Source organism: Bos indicus x Bos taurus, chromosome 9, assembly GCF_003369695.1.
Source record: "Bos indicus x Bos taurus breed Angus x Brahman F1 hybrid chromosome 9, Bos_hybrid_MaternalHap_v2.0, whole genome shotgun sequence".
Classification (NCBI taxonomy): domain Eukaryota; kingdom Metazoa; phylum Chordata; class Mammalia; order Artiodactyla; family Bovidae; genus Bos; species Bos indicus x Bos taurus.
This window is the reverse complement of record NC_040084.1, coordinates 70,320,319-70,336,250: the sequence shown is the minus strand read 5'-3', so window position 1 is coordinate 70,336,250 and position 15,932 is coordinate 70,320,319. Positions and strand designations below refer to the sequence as shown.

General features: G+C 37.8%; 1 protein-coding gene across 2 annotated transcripts in view; it reads left to right on the top strand.

Moving 5' to 3' along the window:
• MOXD1 (monooxygenase DBH like 1) overlaps positions 1-13,509 on the top strand; it is a 97,458-nt gene extending 83,949 nt beyond the window's left edge. For both annotated transcript variants that reach the window (XM_027551572.1, XM_027551571.1), the window contains 2 exons: positions 11,602-11,770; positions 12,253-13,509. In XM_027551572.1, the coding sequence (XP_027407373.1) occupies positions 11,602-11,770; positions 12,253-12,420 (337 nt within the window). In that variant the 3' untranslated portion in view covers positions 12,421-13,509. The remainder of the gene's footprint in view (positions 1-11,601; positions 11,771-12,252) is intronic.
• Positions 13,510-15,932: the final 2,423 nt, after the last annotated feature.

The window sequence follows — 15,932 nt, the reverse complement described above, 5'->3', positions numbered from 1 at the left end:
TTTGATCTCCTTTCAGTGCAAGGGACTCTTAAGAGTCCTATTATAGGAAATAGATATTCAAAATGTTAATTTAGCCACTATGTTGAGAAAAGACTCTAGGAGGGCAAGATTAGAAATAATATAATCAACCAGGAGATTTGTGATTGTCCAGTTGAAAGGTGAGAATGACTTAGACCAGGATGGTGCCAGTAAAATTGGTGAGAAATGGTTCCAATCAGATTACCTTTTGAAGGTAGCCCTCACTGGACTTGTTGATTAACTGCATCTCTGGGAGATGGTGAGGGAAAGAGAAGAGTAAAGGAAAAATAATGATGTCCTAATGGTACAGGGAAACATGTTTGAAAAAGAAATTGAGAATTATTATTATTATTAATATTAAGTTTGATATAGAAAAAAAGGATTTTATCCATTATTAAGCAGTACCACAAAGAAGAATTAGGATGGCTGGTAGAAAGTTTGAAGTGTAGATTTTATTTTTATACAAGGAAGAATTTTCTAATGATTAGGATTTTTCTAAATCAGTCAATTACAAAAGGACTGATGTAATTAGGCAAAAGTGACACATAGGTTTTTGAGGGGGTGTATTTAAGGAAAGATTAAATAAACACTTAATGAGGACGTGGTAAAAACATAGATCTGAAGGAGAATATAATTATGGCCTACTTTTTGTTCCAAAATTGTATAGGGATTATAAATTAGAAACTGCAAACACTCTTCTTTTTAAATTAAACCCACTATTCATAGATACGTTCCACCGAGTTCCTATTCAGTCAGCCCAATGACCACCATATCAGAGGTCTGTATCTGCTAAAATACAAATAACAAAATGCTGATATAAATTAGGTTGTAGCTTCTGAAGTGTTTTCACATACGAAATTTCAGTTAATTTATTTTCACACAGTTTTATTAGGTAGAGCAGTATTTGCAGTCCCAGTTCAGAGAAGGAAAAATGGAAACTAAAGATTAAGAATCTGTTCAGCTTCATGGATTACATAATCAATGGGGAAGGTGGGGTTTGTATTGTCGTTGCTATATATGTGCCTTTTTGTTCACAGTGACTACACTGCGAACAAATAAAATGTCAATAAAACGACACATAAAATGTCACTCTAGAAGCACTAGGAAGTAGTCTTCTTTTTAAAATATCAAGATTGCGTGTTTCTTGCATAGATGTTTAGTCACTTCAGTCACACCTGACTCTTTGGTACCCTATGGACTGTAGGCCACCAAGCTCATTTGTCCATTGGATTTTCCAGGCAATAATACTGGAGTAGGTAGCCATTTACTTCTCCAAGGTATCTTCAGGACCCAGGGATCAAACCCAGGTCTCCTGCATTGCAGGCATTCTTTACCATCTGAGCCACCAGGGAAGTCCATAGTGCTTCTTACTAAGACTTAAACAGTCTTCCCTGATGGCTCAGACTGTTCAGGAGTCCAGCTGCAATGTGGGAGACCTGGGTTCGATCTCTGGGTTGGGAAAATCCCCTGGAGGAGGGCATGGCAACCGACTTCAGTATTCTTGCTTGGAGAATCCCATGGACAGAGGAGCTTGGCAGGCTGCAGTCCATGGGGTCGCAAAGAGTTGGACATGACTGAGCACAGCACAGCAAGACTTAAATAGCTTTGTTTTTTTCCCTTCAGAATATTTTTAATGTATTGACTAGACACTCCCTAATCAAGAGAACATTGGAGAGAATGTTAGATGAACATTCAAAGCTGTGTATTTACAAGATGAACAAACTGCATGCTATGATCCAGTTACTTTCTTTTCTGCTCAACTTGTATGAAGCCTCAAAATGCTTGTCTCCTGTGTCTCAGCAAGCTTTGTCAGTGTCCACTAGTTTGATCTCCTCCAGGAAATACTGAAGTTGGGATTTTCATCACTTATACAGGGAGAATTGCTTCACAGAACAATACTAGTTTTGAGAGGTCATTGCCCACATAAAAAGTTTAACTACATGTTTAAATATATTTATTCTACAAAAATATGAATGAAAAAGAACCTCTGTTATAAGTACATGTTTGGACTTTAAATCAGACTTTTAAGTTTAGTTCATCATCAGTTCAGTTCAGTCAGTTCAGTTCAGTAGCTCAGTCATGTCCGACTGTTTGCGACCCCATGAATTGCAGCACGCCAGGCCTCCCTGTCCATCACCAACTCCCGGAGTTTACCCAGACTTATGTCCATCGAGTCGGTGATGCTATCCAGCCATCTCATCCTCTCTCATCCCCTTCTCCTCCTGCCCCCGACCCCTCCCAGCATCAGGGTCTTTTCCAATGAATGCTTTGCATGAAGTGGCCAAAGTATTGGCGTTTCAGCTTTAGCATCAGGCTTTCCAATGAACACCCAGGACTAAACTCCTTTAGGATGGACTGGTTGGATCTCCTTGCAGTCCAAGGGACTCTCAAGAGTCTTCTCCAACACCACAGTTCAAAAGCATCAATTCTTTGGCGCTCAGCTTTCTTCACAGTCCAACTCTCACATCCATACATGACCACAGGAAAAACCATAGCCTTGACTAGACTGGACCTTTTTTGGCAAAGTAATATCTCTGCTTTTGAATTTGCTGTCTAGGTTGGTCATAACTTTCCTTTCAAGGAGTAAGCGTCTTTTAATTTCATGGCTGCAATCACCATCTGCAGTGATTTTGGAGCCCCCCAAAATAAAGTCTGACACTGTTTCCACTGTTTCCCCATCTATTTCCCATGAAGTGATGGGACCAGATGCCATGATCTTAGTTTTCTGAATGTTAAGCTTTAAGCCAACTTTTCCACTCTCCTCTTTCACTTTCATCACACTGACATAAATATTATTAAAGGCCAAAGCAACAAGGTACTGGGAAAAAGATAGAGAAAAGGTTTTGGGTGCTTTTTTTTGTTTTTATTATGAAAATATTGCTAATTTGGTTTTAGGATACAGTATTGAACAGGAATATCATATAACATAAAACCTAGAATCTTCTAGTTTTGCTTTTAATGTAAGGATTATTTAGGTGCCCCATTTTATTTTAAAGATTCTGTAGCAATTTTAGGATTAGAGGATACATTGGGAGAAAAATAGAGACATGTACATCCTGTCTCAAAATTTGTGTGTTGTGGAGGGTACAGTTTTCCTCTGCCTTCTACAGATCTGGCAAGGCTTAAGGAAAAAGTAAACCTCCCAAAGATCAGATAACAGAATAGATAATGAGTTTAGATAAATTTGTATTCCCTGCTGGACAATACATCAACACTCTCCATGTGGTTCCAGTGAGGTTTATGTGATGGGAAGTTCCTGCTTCATTTGTTCTCTTTCTTAAAAAACAAAAAAATCAGGAGAGGTGTTTTTTCTATTCTCTGCAGGAAAAAAAAAATCACTTTATGTTGATAAGGTGTTAAAATCACATAGGCTTATTATAGAGCATTTAGGTAATGCATAAAAAGGTTTTAAAAGAGAGGAAACAAACTATCACTCAAATTCTGTTAGAAACAAATAACACTGACATTAATTGAATTGGAGACATTTTTCTGTATAGGTATTGATGCAAAGATGAACAGATCAGGGTTGTGAAAAGTCTTGCAGTCGTGTCCAACTCTTTGCAGCCCCAAGGAATTCTCCAGGCCAGAATACTGGAGTGGGTAGCTGTTCCTTTCTCCAGTGGATCTTCCCAACCCAGGGATTGAACCCACATCTCCTGAATTGCAGGTGGATTCTTTACCAGCTTACCTACAAGGGAAACCCAGATCAGTGTTAGAAAGATTATAATTTGTGTACTGCTTTAAGCAAAAATATTAAAATTTAATTTTGTTTAAATTTATCAGAAGACTAAATTAAAATTGAATAATTGTTGAATAAATAAACGTTGTTTTTAATGAGAAGAAATAATATTGTATAAAGGAGCTCTCAGATGCTGAGAAAATAGGTCATAAAAGGTATTAACATTTTTTTAAACACTGTATTTTAGTTTTAGATCATAAAAATGAGAACATTCACACTTTCACATTTTCTCCCAACCTCCCTTTTTGTACCTCCAAATATTTATTATTTATATTAGAATTTTCGTATTCTCAAGATTTTTAATATTCACCTTTAATTCTGAAACACAATTTCCACAATATTTATTGCAGCTTTTATAGATTCTGTGATAATCCCTAATCTTCATATGATTTCTGCATTTCTAAGGGCTTCCCTGGTGGCTCAGACAGTAAAGCATCTGCCAGCAATGCGGGAGACCCAGATTCGATCCCTGGGTCAGGAAGATCCTCTGGAGAAGGAAATGGCAACCCACTCCAGTATTCTTGCCTGGAAAATCTCACGGATGGAGCCTGGTAGGCTACAGTCCATGGGGTCGCAAAGAGTCAGACACAACTGAGTGACTTCACTTCTACTTTATTAGGTGCTTTAATTTGTCTCTTCTGTATTTTGTCCTTAGTTACTTAATCAAGAAGGGCTTCCACATGCTTTATGTCCTTTATGTTTGGAAATTTCTGTATTTATATTTGTGCAGCATTTGGTTAGATATAGTAATTGGGACTTAACTTTCACTTTTCGCTTTCATGCATTGGAGAAGGAAATGGCAACCCAGTCCAGTGTTCTTGCCTGGAGAATCCCAGGGATGGGGGAGCCTGGTGGGCTGCCGTCTGTGGGGTCGCACAGTCGGACACGACTGAAGCGATTTAGCAGCAGCAACAGCAGCAGTAATTGGGAATCATATTCCGCCCCCCGCCACCTTCCGAGATATCTTTGGATAAATGGGCTCATTCTTCCTCTACCTGTATTTGTAAGTTCACTTGAACATATTTCAGTGTTGAGTATATGAATCAAAATTTTTGGAAATACAAAGTGTTTTACATATTTACACATATAAATATTTACATATTTTCTGGAAGTATATGTATTCACTTCTTTTTTTCATTACAAGGAAATTTTCTTATGTCTACAAACTTTTTTCTAATCTATTTGGGATTTTTCTCAAGAGTTTCCCTATTATTTTTCAGAAGTGCTCTTCTCCCTCTTGCTTTTTTTTTTTTTAAAAAAAAACATACTTGGTGCTAAATTTGTTTTGTCTAAAATTTATTTCCTTTGGTCCATCTCCTTTTTCATCTCATTCTGTTGTTTTATCATCCTGTATTTGAGCTCTTGTTTAATCACATTCATGTTCTTATTAAATAAACATAGCATGAAACACTTGTGGAAATTCTCTCCAGTATACTTGGTTTATATCATCTTCTAGAATAGATTTGTTTGTCTCTCCCTCTCTCTTTCTTTTTGTCTTCACTGGATATTGAAATAGTTGAAATGTGATATTATTTCCTTTCACCCTAAGTTTCATGGTTGTTTGGCCATTCCTTCTTTTTGCTGAGCCAGTTCTGTTTAAAACTTCTCTTTAGTAAACATAGGTGAGGTTTTGACTACTTTCTAAGCAAATCTGAGAGTAGTTTGCTTTCTCTCACACCACAGTTTGAGGTTTGGGTGAGATAGATAGATAGATAGATAGATTTTTTTTTTTTTTTGGAGGGGTGATATATTTTATGTGGGCTTCCCTTGTGGGTCAGCTGGTAAAGAGTTCGCCTGCAATGCAGGAGACGTGGGTTCCATCCCTGGGTTGGGAAGATCCTCTGGAGAAGGAAAAGGCTACCCACTCCAGTATGCTGGCTTGGAGAAGTCCATGGACTATATAGGCTATAGGATCGCAAAGAGTCAAACATGACTGAGCAACTTTCACTTGTCCACTTGTTCATATTTTATGTACTTTCTTTTTTGTATTTTGAAGGTAAACGGCTCTGTGTGCAGAGGTGTGACTCTGTTCTCTATATCACAATACAAGGGTGATTCCTTCCTCAGATTTTATTAAAAATCTATTAGAGGATGTTTTCTAACTGGTTGGAGCTGACTGCCTTTCAGTAGAGCAATGTCCCAGGCCTTAATATATCAGTCTGCCAAATCTGTTCCATCCCAGGGATGGGTTCCATCAGCTCACAAACCTCTGCTTCTGTTAGGGAGATTCAACTGTGCTTGATCCTTCCCAACTTCATTTACTCAGAGAGCATGGAGAGGGTTAGGAGTTGTGCCTCATTAAGTCAGATTTCCTGGTTTCCTTCTTTAACAATTTGATTGGTAAAAGTATAGGTTGTATCTTTTTTGTCTGTTGATACATTTTTATTTCTTGTTTGTTATTTATTTATTTAAGTCAAATTGCTTGAGATAGAGCTTACATCCAATTAAACGCCCTTTTGTTAAGTATGGGCTTCCCAGGATGTGAGAGTTGGACTGTGAAGAAGGCTGAGCGCCGAAGAATTGATGCTTTTGAACTGTGGTGTTGGAGAAGACTCTTGAGAGTCCCTTGGACTGCAAGGAGATCCAACCAGTCCATTCTAAAGATCAGTCCTGGATGTTCTTTGGAAGAAATGATGCTAAAGCTGAAACTCCAGTACTTTGGCCACCTCATGCAAAGAGTTGACTCATTGGAAAAGATTCTGATGCTGGGAGGGATTGGGGGCAGGAGGAGAAAGGGACGACAGAGGATGAGATGGCTGGATGGTATCGCTGACTCGATGGACGTGAGTCTGAGTGAACTCCGGGAGTTGGTGATGGACAGGGAGGCCTGGCGTGCTGCGATTCATGGGGTCGCAAAGAGTCAGACACGACTGAGCGACTGAACTGAACTGAACTGAACTCCCAGGTGGCTCAGTGATAAAGAACTCCCCTGCCAACACAAGAGATGCAGGAGACATGGGTTCAATCCCTGTGTCGCAAAGATCCTCTAGAGGAGGAAATGGCAACCCACTCCAGTATGCTTGCCTGGGAAATCCCATGGACAGAGGAGCCTGGTGGGATACAGTTCCTAGAGTTGCAAAAGAGTCGGACAAGACTGAGCAACTGAGCACACACGTGTGCTAAGTATGCTGTTAGAAAGTTCTCTGATGTGTTCCCATGTTTAACCACATCACAGATGAGCTCTAGGGCATTTTCATCACCACTAAGACTTCTGTCACACCTCTGGAGACACCCACCTCCACACAAAGCCCCAGGAAAGCATGAATCTGCTTTATGTCACTATTAGATTGATCTTTTCTAGATTTTATGAACATAGGATCATATGGTATATACTCTTTTGTGCCTGGCTTCTTTCACTCAGAATGTTTTTGAGATTCATCTATACTGAAAGTCGTCTATACATATATATGCATGTGTAAATTTGTGTGTATGTATGTGTATCACCAATCCATTCCTTTTTATTGCTGAGTAGTATTCCCCAGTGTGTATATACCTAAAATTCCATTTATCTGTTCACCAGTTGAAAGACATTTGGATTGTTTCCAGTTTGTGGCAATGATGAAGCAAGCTGCTATAAACATTATTGTATTCATCTTTGTATGGACATACGTTTTCAATGTCTGCTTTAATACCTAGGGGTGGAGTCCTTGGATTGTACACTAAGTCTGTGTTTACTGCACTGAGACTCAAATGTTCTCCCAAATAATGTACCTTTCTACATTCTCACTGGTAATCTGTAAGATTTCCCACTACTTAGCAATCTTACCAGTGTTCTCTGAATTTTCTGTATTTTGAATTTCATCTATTTTAATGTGTATACAGTGGTATCTTACTGTAGTTTTATTTTCCATTTCCCCTGTGACAAATGATATTGAGCCTCTTTTCACATGCTGATTAGTCATTTATATATGTTCCTTTTTAATTGTTCAAATTCTTGTCCATTTAACTGAGTTACTTTTTTATTATTGATTTATAAGAGTTCTTTATAATTTTAAAGAGTTCTTTATACTTTAGATATAAATTCTTTGTCAGGTGTATGTTTGTAAATAGTTTTTTTTCTGGTCTGTGGCTTGATTTTAATTTTTTAGCTGTATTTTTCTGAAGTCCATTTTATTATTTTTGGTTTGTTTTGTGTTTTTGATATCCCATGTAAGAAACTGTTGCCTGCCTAAGGTTGTGAAGATTTTCTCTCTCTCTTTTTTTTTTTTTCCCTTAAAAGCTTTATAGTTTTAGCGTTAGGTTGAAGATCCATTTTGAATAATTTTCTGTTTGTTGAATTTTCTGAGGTTCATTGTATTTCATACAGACATCAAGTTGTACAAGAACTGTTTGATGAAAAAAGCTACTTTTTTCCTATATAATTACCCTGAAATGTTTGTTGCAAATTATTTCACCATATATTGACAATTTCTAGACTCTGAGTTCTGTTCATTGTGGTACATGTTTAGTTTTACTATAATACCACACAATTATTATTATAGTTTTATAGTAAATCTTGAAATGAATGTGTAAATCCCCAAACTTTGCCATTTTTTAAAAATTATTTTGGATAGTCTAAGTTTATTTCATTTCTGTACATTTTTAAATCGAGTAGCCAATTAAATTATGCTCATAAAGGAAAATTACTCATCAGTATTAAATCCTTTATTTTTATCAACTAAAGTGATATATAAATAGTACTCTTCAATATATATGTGGATCTGGGTATTTAGACACTGCCCAGATGTGCAGAAATGTAATGGTTTTACTTTCTAGAACATTCCTAAATTTTTAATAACTAAGTCCCAGTCCCAGTGAGAACAGAACTTGCTACTTGAACATTATCTGTTTCTGGTTTAGACTGTAGTCTTTTAAGGAAAAATACTTAGGATAAATATTTACTTTTTCAGGATTACTCCTCATTCTGTCTTTTCCTTCTCTTGTCTCCAGTGGTAATCAGCAAGTGTGGTGTAGGACAGGCTGGAAGGTTAGGAAGTTTGTTGGTATGATGTTATAAAGTAGGAGCCTGAACAAATTTAGTAGGAAGGGAAAGGAGACAATAAAAATGGGAGAAGATGCCAGGTTAGGGAGGTTGTGACACTCTCCCCACCCAGCCTGTCCTGCTGGCTCCAACATAAGGTTCATTGGGCTTGCCCTTTTAAAAATCCTTGTCTACATACTTATAATAAGTAAAAAAAATGTGTTTACACCTCTTCTGTAACTTGATACTGTGAAATCTCAAACGGATGCTAATTTGTTCTAGCGGTAAAACTTTTTTAAGATTTCATCTATGTAATATACAATACATTAGTGGTAAAAAAAAAACAAAAAACAAAAAACCCCACCAGCCAACCCAGGAGACATTAGAGACTGGGTTCGATCTCTAAGTCAGGAAGATCCCCTGGAGGAGGGCATGGCAACCCACTCCAGTATTCTTGCCTGGAGAATCCCATGGACAAAGGAGCCTGGTGGGCTACAGTCCATGGGGCCACAAAGAGAAGACACGACTGAAGTGACTCAGCACACACGCGTTCACTCTTACTAGCAAACTGCAGAAAACTTAGGGAGTTAGCAGAGAGTCCAGTGCCCCCTTGTGGTGGTTTAGGAGATTACAGGCTGATGCTCTCCCGCGCACCCCCAGCATTTTCCTGGTTATAAAATAGATTTTTCCTTTTTTCAAAACAAATACCTTATTTCCTTGAAAAGTAAATTTGCTTTTTAATGTTTGATTTAAATTTACTTTATGGGAGGCTGTAGTTGCTTCAGTTGTGTCTCTTTGTGACCCCATGAACTGTAGCCCACCAGGCTCCTCTGTCCATGGAATTTCCCAGGCAAGAATGCTGGAGTGGAGAATTTCCTTCTCCAGGGGATCTTCCCCGTCCAGGGATGGAACTCACATCTCCTGCATTGGCAGGCGAGTTCTTTACCACTAGGACCTAGCTTTTAGTATATTTTAAATAACATGGTATGTAAATATAATGGGCCCCTTTCAAGTTAAATTTTTACTTTAAACAAGTTTTTACATGTACAAATTTTATTTTGTACTAATTCTGGATTGTATCTCTATAAGTCTCCACAGAGTATTTAATTTACATTGTTATCAATTTTAGGTCATTGCTAGATCTGTTTGCTGCAGTGTGATGGCATTTGCTCATTCTTTATGGAACTTTAAGGTCTCTGCAAAACACTGCATTTAAAACTCAACAAAGATATATTGACTTTGATTAAAGAAAAAAGGTTAAGAATAAAGAATATAAAGATCCTTGTATATAACCTATTGTATTATTCATTATCTCACATTAAAGTACAGAGGAAATGTTTTCATTTTAAACATAAAAAATTTATCTTCATAACTCTAAAAGATTAATAAAGAATGTTTAATTTAATTAAAAAGATAATATTAAATGTGCCTGATTAGGTTATGTGTGTAAGAGAGAGAGCTGATATGACATAATTAAATGAAGAAATTATGAAGATCAAATATTAAAAATGTAGATTCCTCAGCTGGAGGTTAATTCGTTGCTAACTATTGAAAATCGCTGGAACTTCCTCTTGGGGTATTAAGGGAGCCGAACACCTACCAGTTACCCGTGATAATCTCCTGGATGGTCCATAGAACAGACCATGCAAATTTTTGAACTACACTTAAACACTTTTCCTTTTTTCAAGAATCAGTAATATAAAACTTCTATTTCTTGGACATTTAACATATATTTTTCTTCAGCAGCAAGTAGAAGCAGAGTGTATCATCTCTAAAATATTTTTTCCTCAGTGAAATTTTAAAAACACTGGTTCAATTTTTTTAAAAAACATGTTGCTACTTAGGCAAGCAAAAACAGGGCAACCAGCAGTGGTCAGGCTTTTCAACAGTGTGGACTTGAAATTTCCATTGTTGTTCAGTATCTTTTGATATTCTGCAGATTTCTTCATTACACCATTAGCATGGTAGTCTTCAGAACTGAATTCCTATCAGTTATATTGTTAACCAAAGCCAAAACAGTTATGTGAGGAATTGTGGGTCTCCAGGGAAGCTTTCTAAGTCAAAACTATTGGTCTAAAAGTAACACTCATCTGCTACTAAACTGAGAAATTTTCTTTTTAAAAATGATTTCTTATTTTATATGTATTTCTTCTAGTAACTGCTTAAGAGTTCATTAGTACTTTCAATTAGGTTATCTATGTGTGTGTAAAAATGAACTAGTATGAAGTCTGTTTTAGAATACAGTACCCCCACTCCAGTACTCTCGCCTGGAAAATCCCATGGACAGAGGAGCCTGGTAGGCTGCAGTCCATGGGGTTGCTAAGAGTCGGACACGACTGAGCCACTTCACTTTCACTTTTCACTTTCATGCATTGGAGAAGGAAATGGCAACCCACTCCAGTGTTCTTGCCTGGAGAATCAATGGGACGGGGGAGCCTGGTGGGCTGATGTCTATGGGGTCGCACAGAGTCAGACACGACTGAAGTGACTTAGCAGCAGCAAGTCCCCTACATACAAATGCATTTCCTTCTGAGAGTGTATTCATAAGTCCAATTTGTTAAGTCCAGCAAAGTTAGCCTAGGTACCCAGCTAACGTAATTGTCTATATAGTACTGTACTGTAATAGGTTTATAATACTTTTCACACAAATAATATGCAGATAAAAAACAAACATAGAAAGTAAAGAAACATTTTTAATCTTACAGTACCATACCTTGAAAAGTGCAGGAGTACAGTGCAACAGCTGGCATACAGGGGTCTGTTTGCATCTTTTTGCATCTTTAAAAGCTCACATGTAGGGGACTTATGGTATTGAAAAGTAATGGAAACACAAAATGCTTTTGTTCTGAATATAACTCATTCTGGTTATTTATTTTATGTTCAGGACCTGGCCTTTCATTATCAAAAGCCCTAAGCAGTATCGAAACCTTTCTTTCATGGATGCAATGAACAAGTTTAAATGGACTAAAAAGGAAGGTCTTGCCTTCAATAAGCTTGTCCTTAGCCTGCCGGTCAACGTGAGATGTTCCAAGACAGACAATGCAGAGTGGTCGGTAAGTCCCACTTTGTTTTAATCTTCAGGGAAAACAGATACTGCATCTTACCTGAATCCACAACAGATAACATGAAAGGAAGGAACAGACAGATATCCACAAATTCAGTTGTCTTTTGATAAGTCTGAGAATTTTTCAGTGATTACGTAGATGCCCCAAAACTCCTGATCCCACTTCCTTCAGAAGGAAGTTTATTATAAAACTAAAGTTGGGATGAAAAAGGAATAAGGTGGGATGAAAGCTTCAAAATGAAATCCAACAGAGCATGTTTTATCTCTTCTTTCTCAAAGGTGTGTCTGACCCTTTCTCCACGTTCCTGGGAATCCCTAGGATTCTGACTGCCTGATGGACAACTTCAGCATCCGTTCCCCCTCTCCCACCCTTTTAACCCCTGCAGAAGTGCAGGGGCTGAGCAAGCTTGGCCGCAGTCCTGCTCTTCAATCACACACTCAGTGGCTTTGTTTCTGCTCTTTGCTTTTCAGATTCAAGGCATGACAGCATTACCTCCAGATATAGAAAGACCGTATCAAGCAGAGCCCTTGGTGTGCGGAGCTTCTTCCACTTCCCTGCGTGGAAATGTCTGTCTCGAGCTGCTCCTGAGCTTCGTGGTCCTGGGCAGCTCACTCAGCACCAGGAGCTTGTGGCCGTAACTCTGTCCTGCTCGGAGACCATGGTTTTCCGTGATCTGAGCCTGACATTTCACGTGCTGGTTAAGGACATTTATGGGGTGTGAAGGATGAGGGTGAAGACCTTGGAGACTTCCTTTCACAGGTTCCCTTCCTCCTGTCCCCTCTTCCTTCCCAGGCTTCCTGAGAGATGTCCATCAGGTTCTCATCTTTTCCTCAGAAATATCTGGTAACATGTATGAATCGTTCAGTAAAGCAAAATTGACCTTACATAACCTCTTTAAAAAATTGGACAAAGTCAAGTAGAAGTAAAAAACTTCTTTATCTCCTGTATTTCATTTTATTGAAATACTTGTTGCTATTTTACTTTTTAAAATTTTTGATCTGATTTCTATATTCCTCTTTTTAAATGTTTTCATCTTAAAGGTGTAAATGGAGGTACTCTCCATTCCAGTGTTCTTCCTCTTCACTGCTCTTTGGTGTGATTTCCCAAATGAAACAGTGGTTCCTCCTACTTTCTTGTAATATCCGGTTCTGTCCTTTTCTGTGAATTATCCATGGGCCCCTGACCTCAACACTTTCTGATGGTGCCCATTCTAGTCTGCTCATTCACTTGAGCCTGAGTCCCAAACTACCCTGAACCCATCTTTTTTTCCCCCTTCCTTGCTCAGCACTGGCCAGGTGAGTTTTTCCTTTGAGCTCTGTCACTATCCAAAAAGAAAGAGGCTATAGAAAACACAGCCATGGTACATCACTGATTGTAGGCTGAGGAGGAAACGTAGCTGGCTGCAAACTCAGTGCTGTGAGGGGTCTTTTGTGAAGGTCCAGGACAAAGGCCAGAGGGTGTGAACCAGCTGAGGAGGATGTGAGGTCCTCTCTGACCATGTTGGGTATCACACGTATTGCATACTGGCTCGATTTGAGTCACAGTTGCTATTGTAGATTTATTTTTATATTAGTTAATGAACTAACTTTCCAGAATAAAACTGTCACCAGTCCTGTCACCTTTTTTTGTTCTTTTGGTATAGATCAGCCAAATCTTGTCTTGTGTCTTTTGCTCATTGTCTTAAGCTAAGTTTGTTTGATCATATTAATAAACTAAATGAAATTAAATTTTTGTGTGATATCTTGTATACTCCTTGAGAGAAGCAAGTGGTTCAATACTGCCCGATTTGCCAGTCACATCAATTAAGAGTGCTGTATTTTTCCATTTCATTTTTAAGCCGTTTCTCCCCAGCAAACAATGTCTTAAACACAAACTATGCATGCGTGTGTATTTAGTTGTTGAGTATGTGTGACTCTTTGCACCCTATGGACTTAGCCTGTCAGGCGTCTTTGTCCATGGGATTTTTCAGGCAAGAATACTGGAGTGGGTTGCTATTTCCTCCAGGGGATCTTCCCTGTGCAGGGATCAAACCCATGTCTCCTGCATTGCAGGTGGGATCTTTACCACTGAGCCATCTGGGAAGTCCCAACACAGACTATATTGTTTTTTAAATAAATATTGTCTTTTGGAGTTTTTCCTTCTTGATTCTTTGAATTTGTCCACTTAATGGAATGTTTGTAATACTTATGAGGAGTATTTTACTGTTAAGTTTAATTCTTTTTCATAAGTGCTATATCAGATTCTATGGTTTTCCATCCAAATATTTATATAATATGACCATCCCAAACACTCCGTATTTGAAATTTCATGTTTATTTTTAGTTCAGAATTTCTGAATCTGAGATGTCAAAGAAAAATGATTTCCTTTGGAAATTGTGTAATATTTTATTTGTTTTCATTGTTCTTGGTAAGGAAGCTGAACATACTGGCTAGAAAAGGATACACAACTTTTGGAAACTCAAATTTTTGGAGCCAGGGGAAATCTATTTTTCCAGTCAGTGTTGCTAAGAATAAAGCAGGTATTCCTCTCATAGGAATCCTCATGAATGAATATATATATATATATATATATATATATATATATATATAATTTTGAAGCACTGACTCTTTGAAAATTAGGATAGGTTATCTGTTGTATTCAAATCCAGTATAGTAAGGTGGTATTTTATAAGCAGAAAGTGGTCAATTGAATAGACTCATGGCAGCATCCCTTATCCCTTGGGCCAGAGGAGTGTTCCATGGAAAATATGAAGAGCTATGGAAAATTGCTACGAATTTTAAAAGGCTTACTGTTGCACTTCTCAGTCTTGAATATATGACTGCGTATTGGAAAGTTCAAGTTATGTAGTGTGAAACATTTCCCAAACTCATTGACCACTTGACCATGTTGTCTTGAACCAACGTTCCTCAAGGAATAAGCTTTGGGACATGTACTTTTCCCAGCAGAGCATGTCCAGGTTTATGCAACAATTTTTCTAAGAATTTCAAGCTGTTCATGGTGAACTGCAAAGCATAGCCCAACAAACATGGGCCTTCCGCTTGTGTTCACTAGTCTGTTCCTAATTTGCTGTTCTATTTTGCCAACACACTATTTTTTATTAACCTAGAGTTAGTACAATTTACAGAGAAATAGAAAAGGAAATTTACATTTTTAAAAGTGAAAAATTCACTAAACTGAATTATGTGGCACAAATGAAATATTTGAGAAGTATTGACAAATAAGGCCATATATTTTTGAGAAGTTTTAGACCTATGCTGCTGCTGTTGCTAAGTCGCTTCAGTCGTGTCCAACTCTTTGTGACCCCATGGACTGCAGCCTACCAGGCTCCTCAGCCCATGGGATTTTCCAGGCAAGAGTACTGGAGTGGGTTGCCATTGCCTTCAAGATGGGATTGATGTAATGCAAAAAACTTTTTTTGAAAATTGGGAGGAGTCATTCCATATTGCAAATATAGAATGCAAGTCTGATTTGAACCAATTTCTCTCTTAGTATTTTAAAATAAGCCCATTAAATATTGACAACCAAAATAATTCCATATATTTGTACAGTGCTTTGAAATTTGCAAACTGCTTTCATGATATTTCTCAGTGTTTAAAACTGCTTTTCAAGTTGAGTACTTGTATGCAGAAAAGCTAACAGATAGCATACTGTACTGCAGTAATCATTGGAGACCTAAGTTTCAATCACTTTACAAACTACACATGTATAAATTAAATCTAATTACTTGCACTTAGTAAGCTTTGTTTTCCTACTGGTAAAGTAGGAATAATAGATTCTAACCTTATGAAGTTGCTTGTGGATTAAATGTGACAATCAAGAAATAGCATCTGGCATAATGAACTGTCAATGTTAGTTTTCTTCCTCCCTTTGCAAAATCTCCAGTTTAAGGTAAACAGTATCTGATAACAAATGCAGATTTTTCTCTTCTCCTTACAGACATAATCAGCTGAAATTTGACTTTAACCACTTTTACTAAGTGAATGACACTTGTCAAATGAATAGTAGGTCTGAGTGAATTTGGCAATCGTGAGTTCATGCTCAGTTGCTAAGTCGTGTCAGACTCTTTGCGACCCCATGGACTGTACCCGCCAGGCTCCTCTGTCCATGGAATTTCCCAGGCAAGAATACTGGAGTATGTTGCTATTTCCTT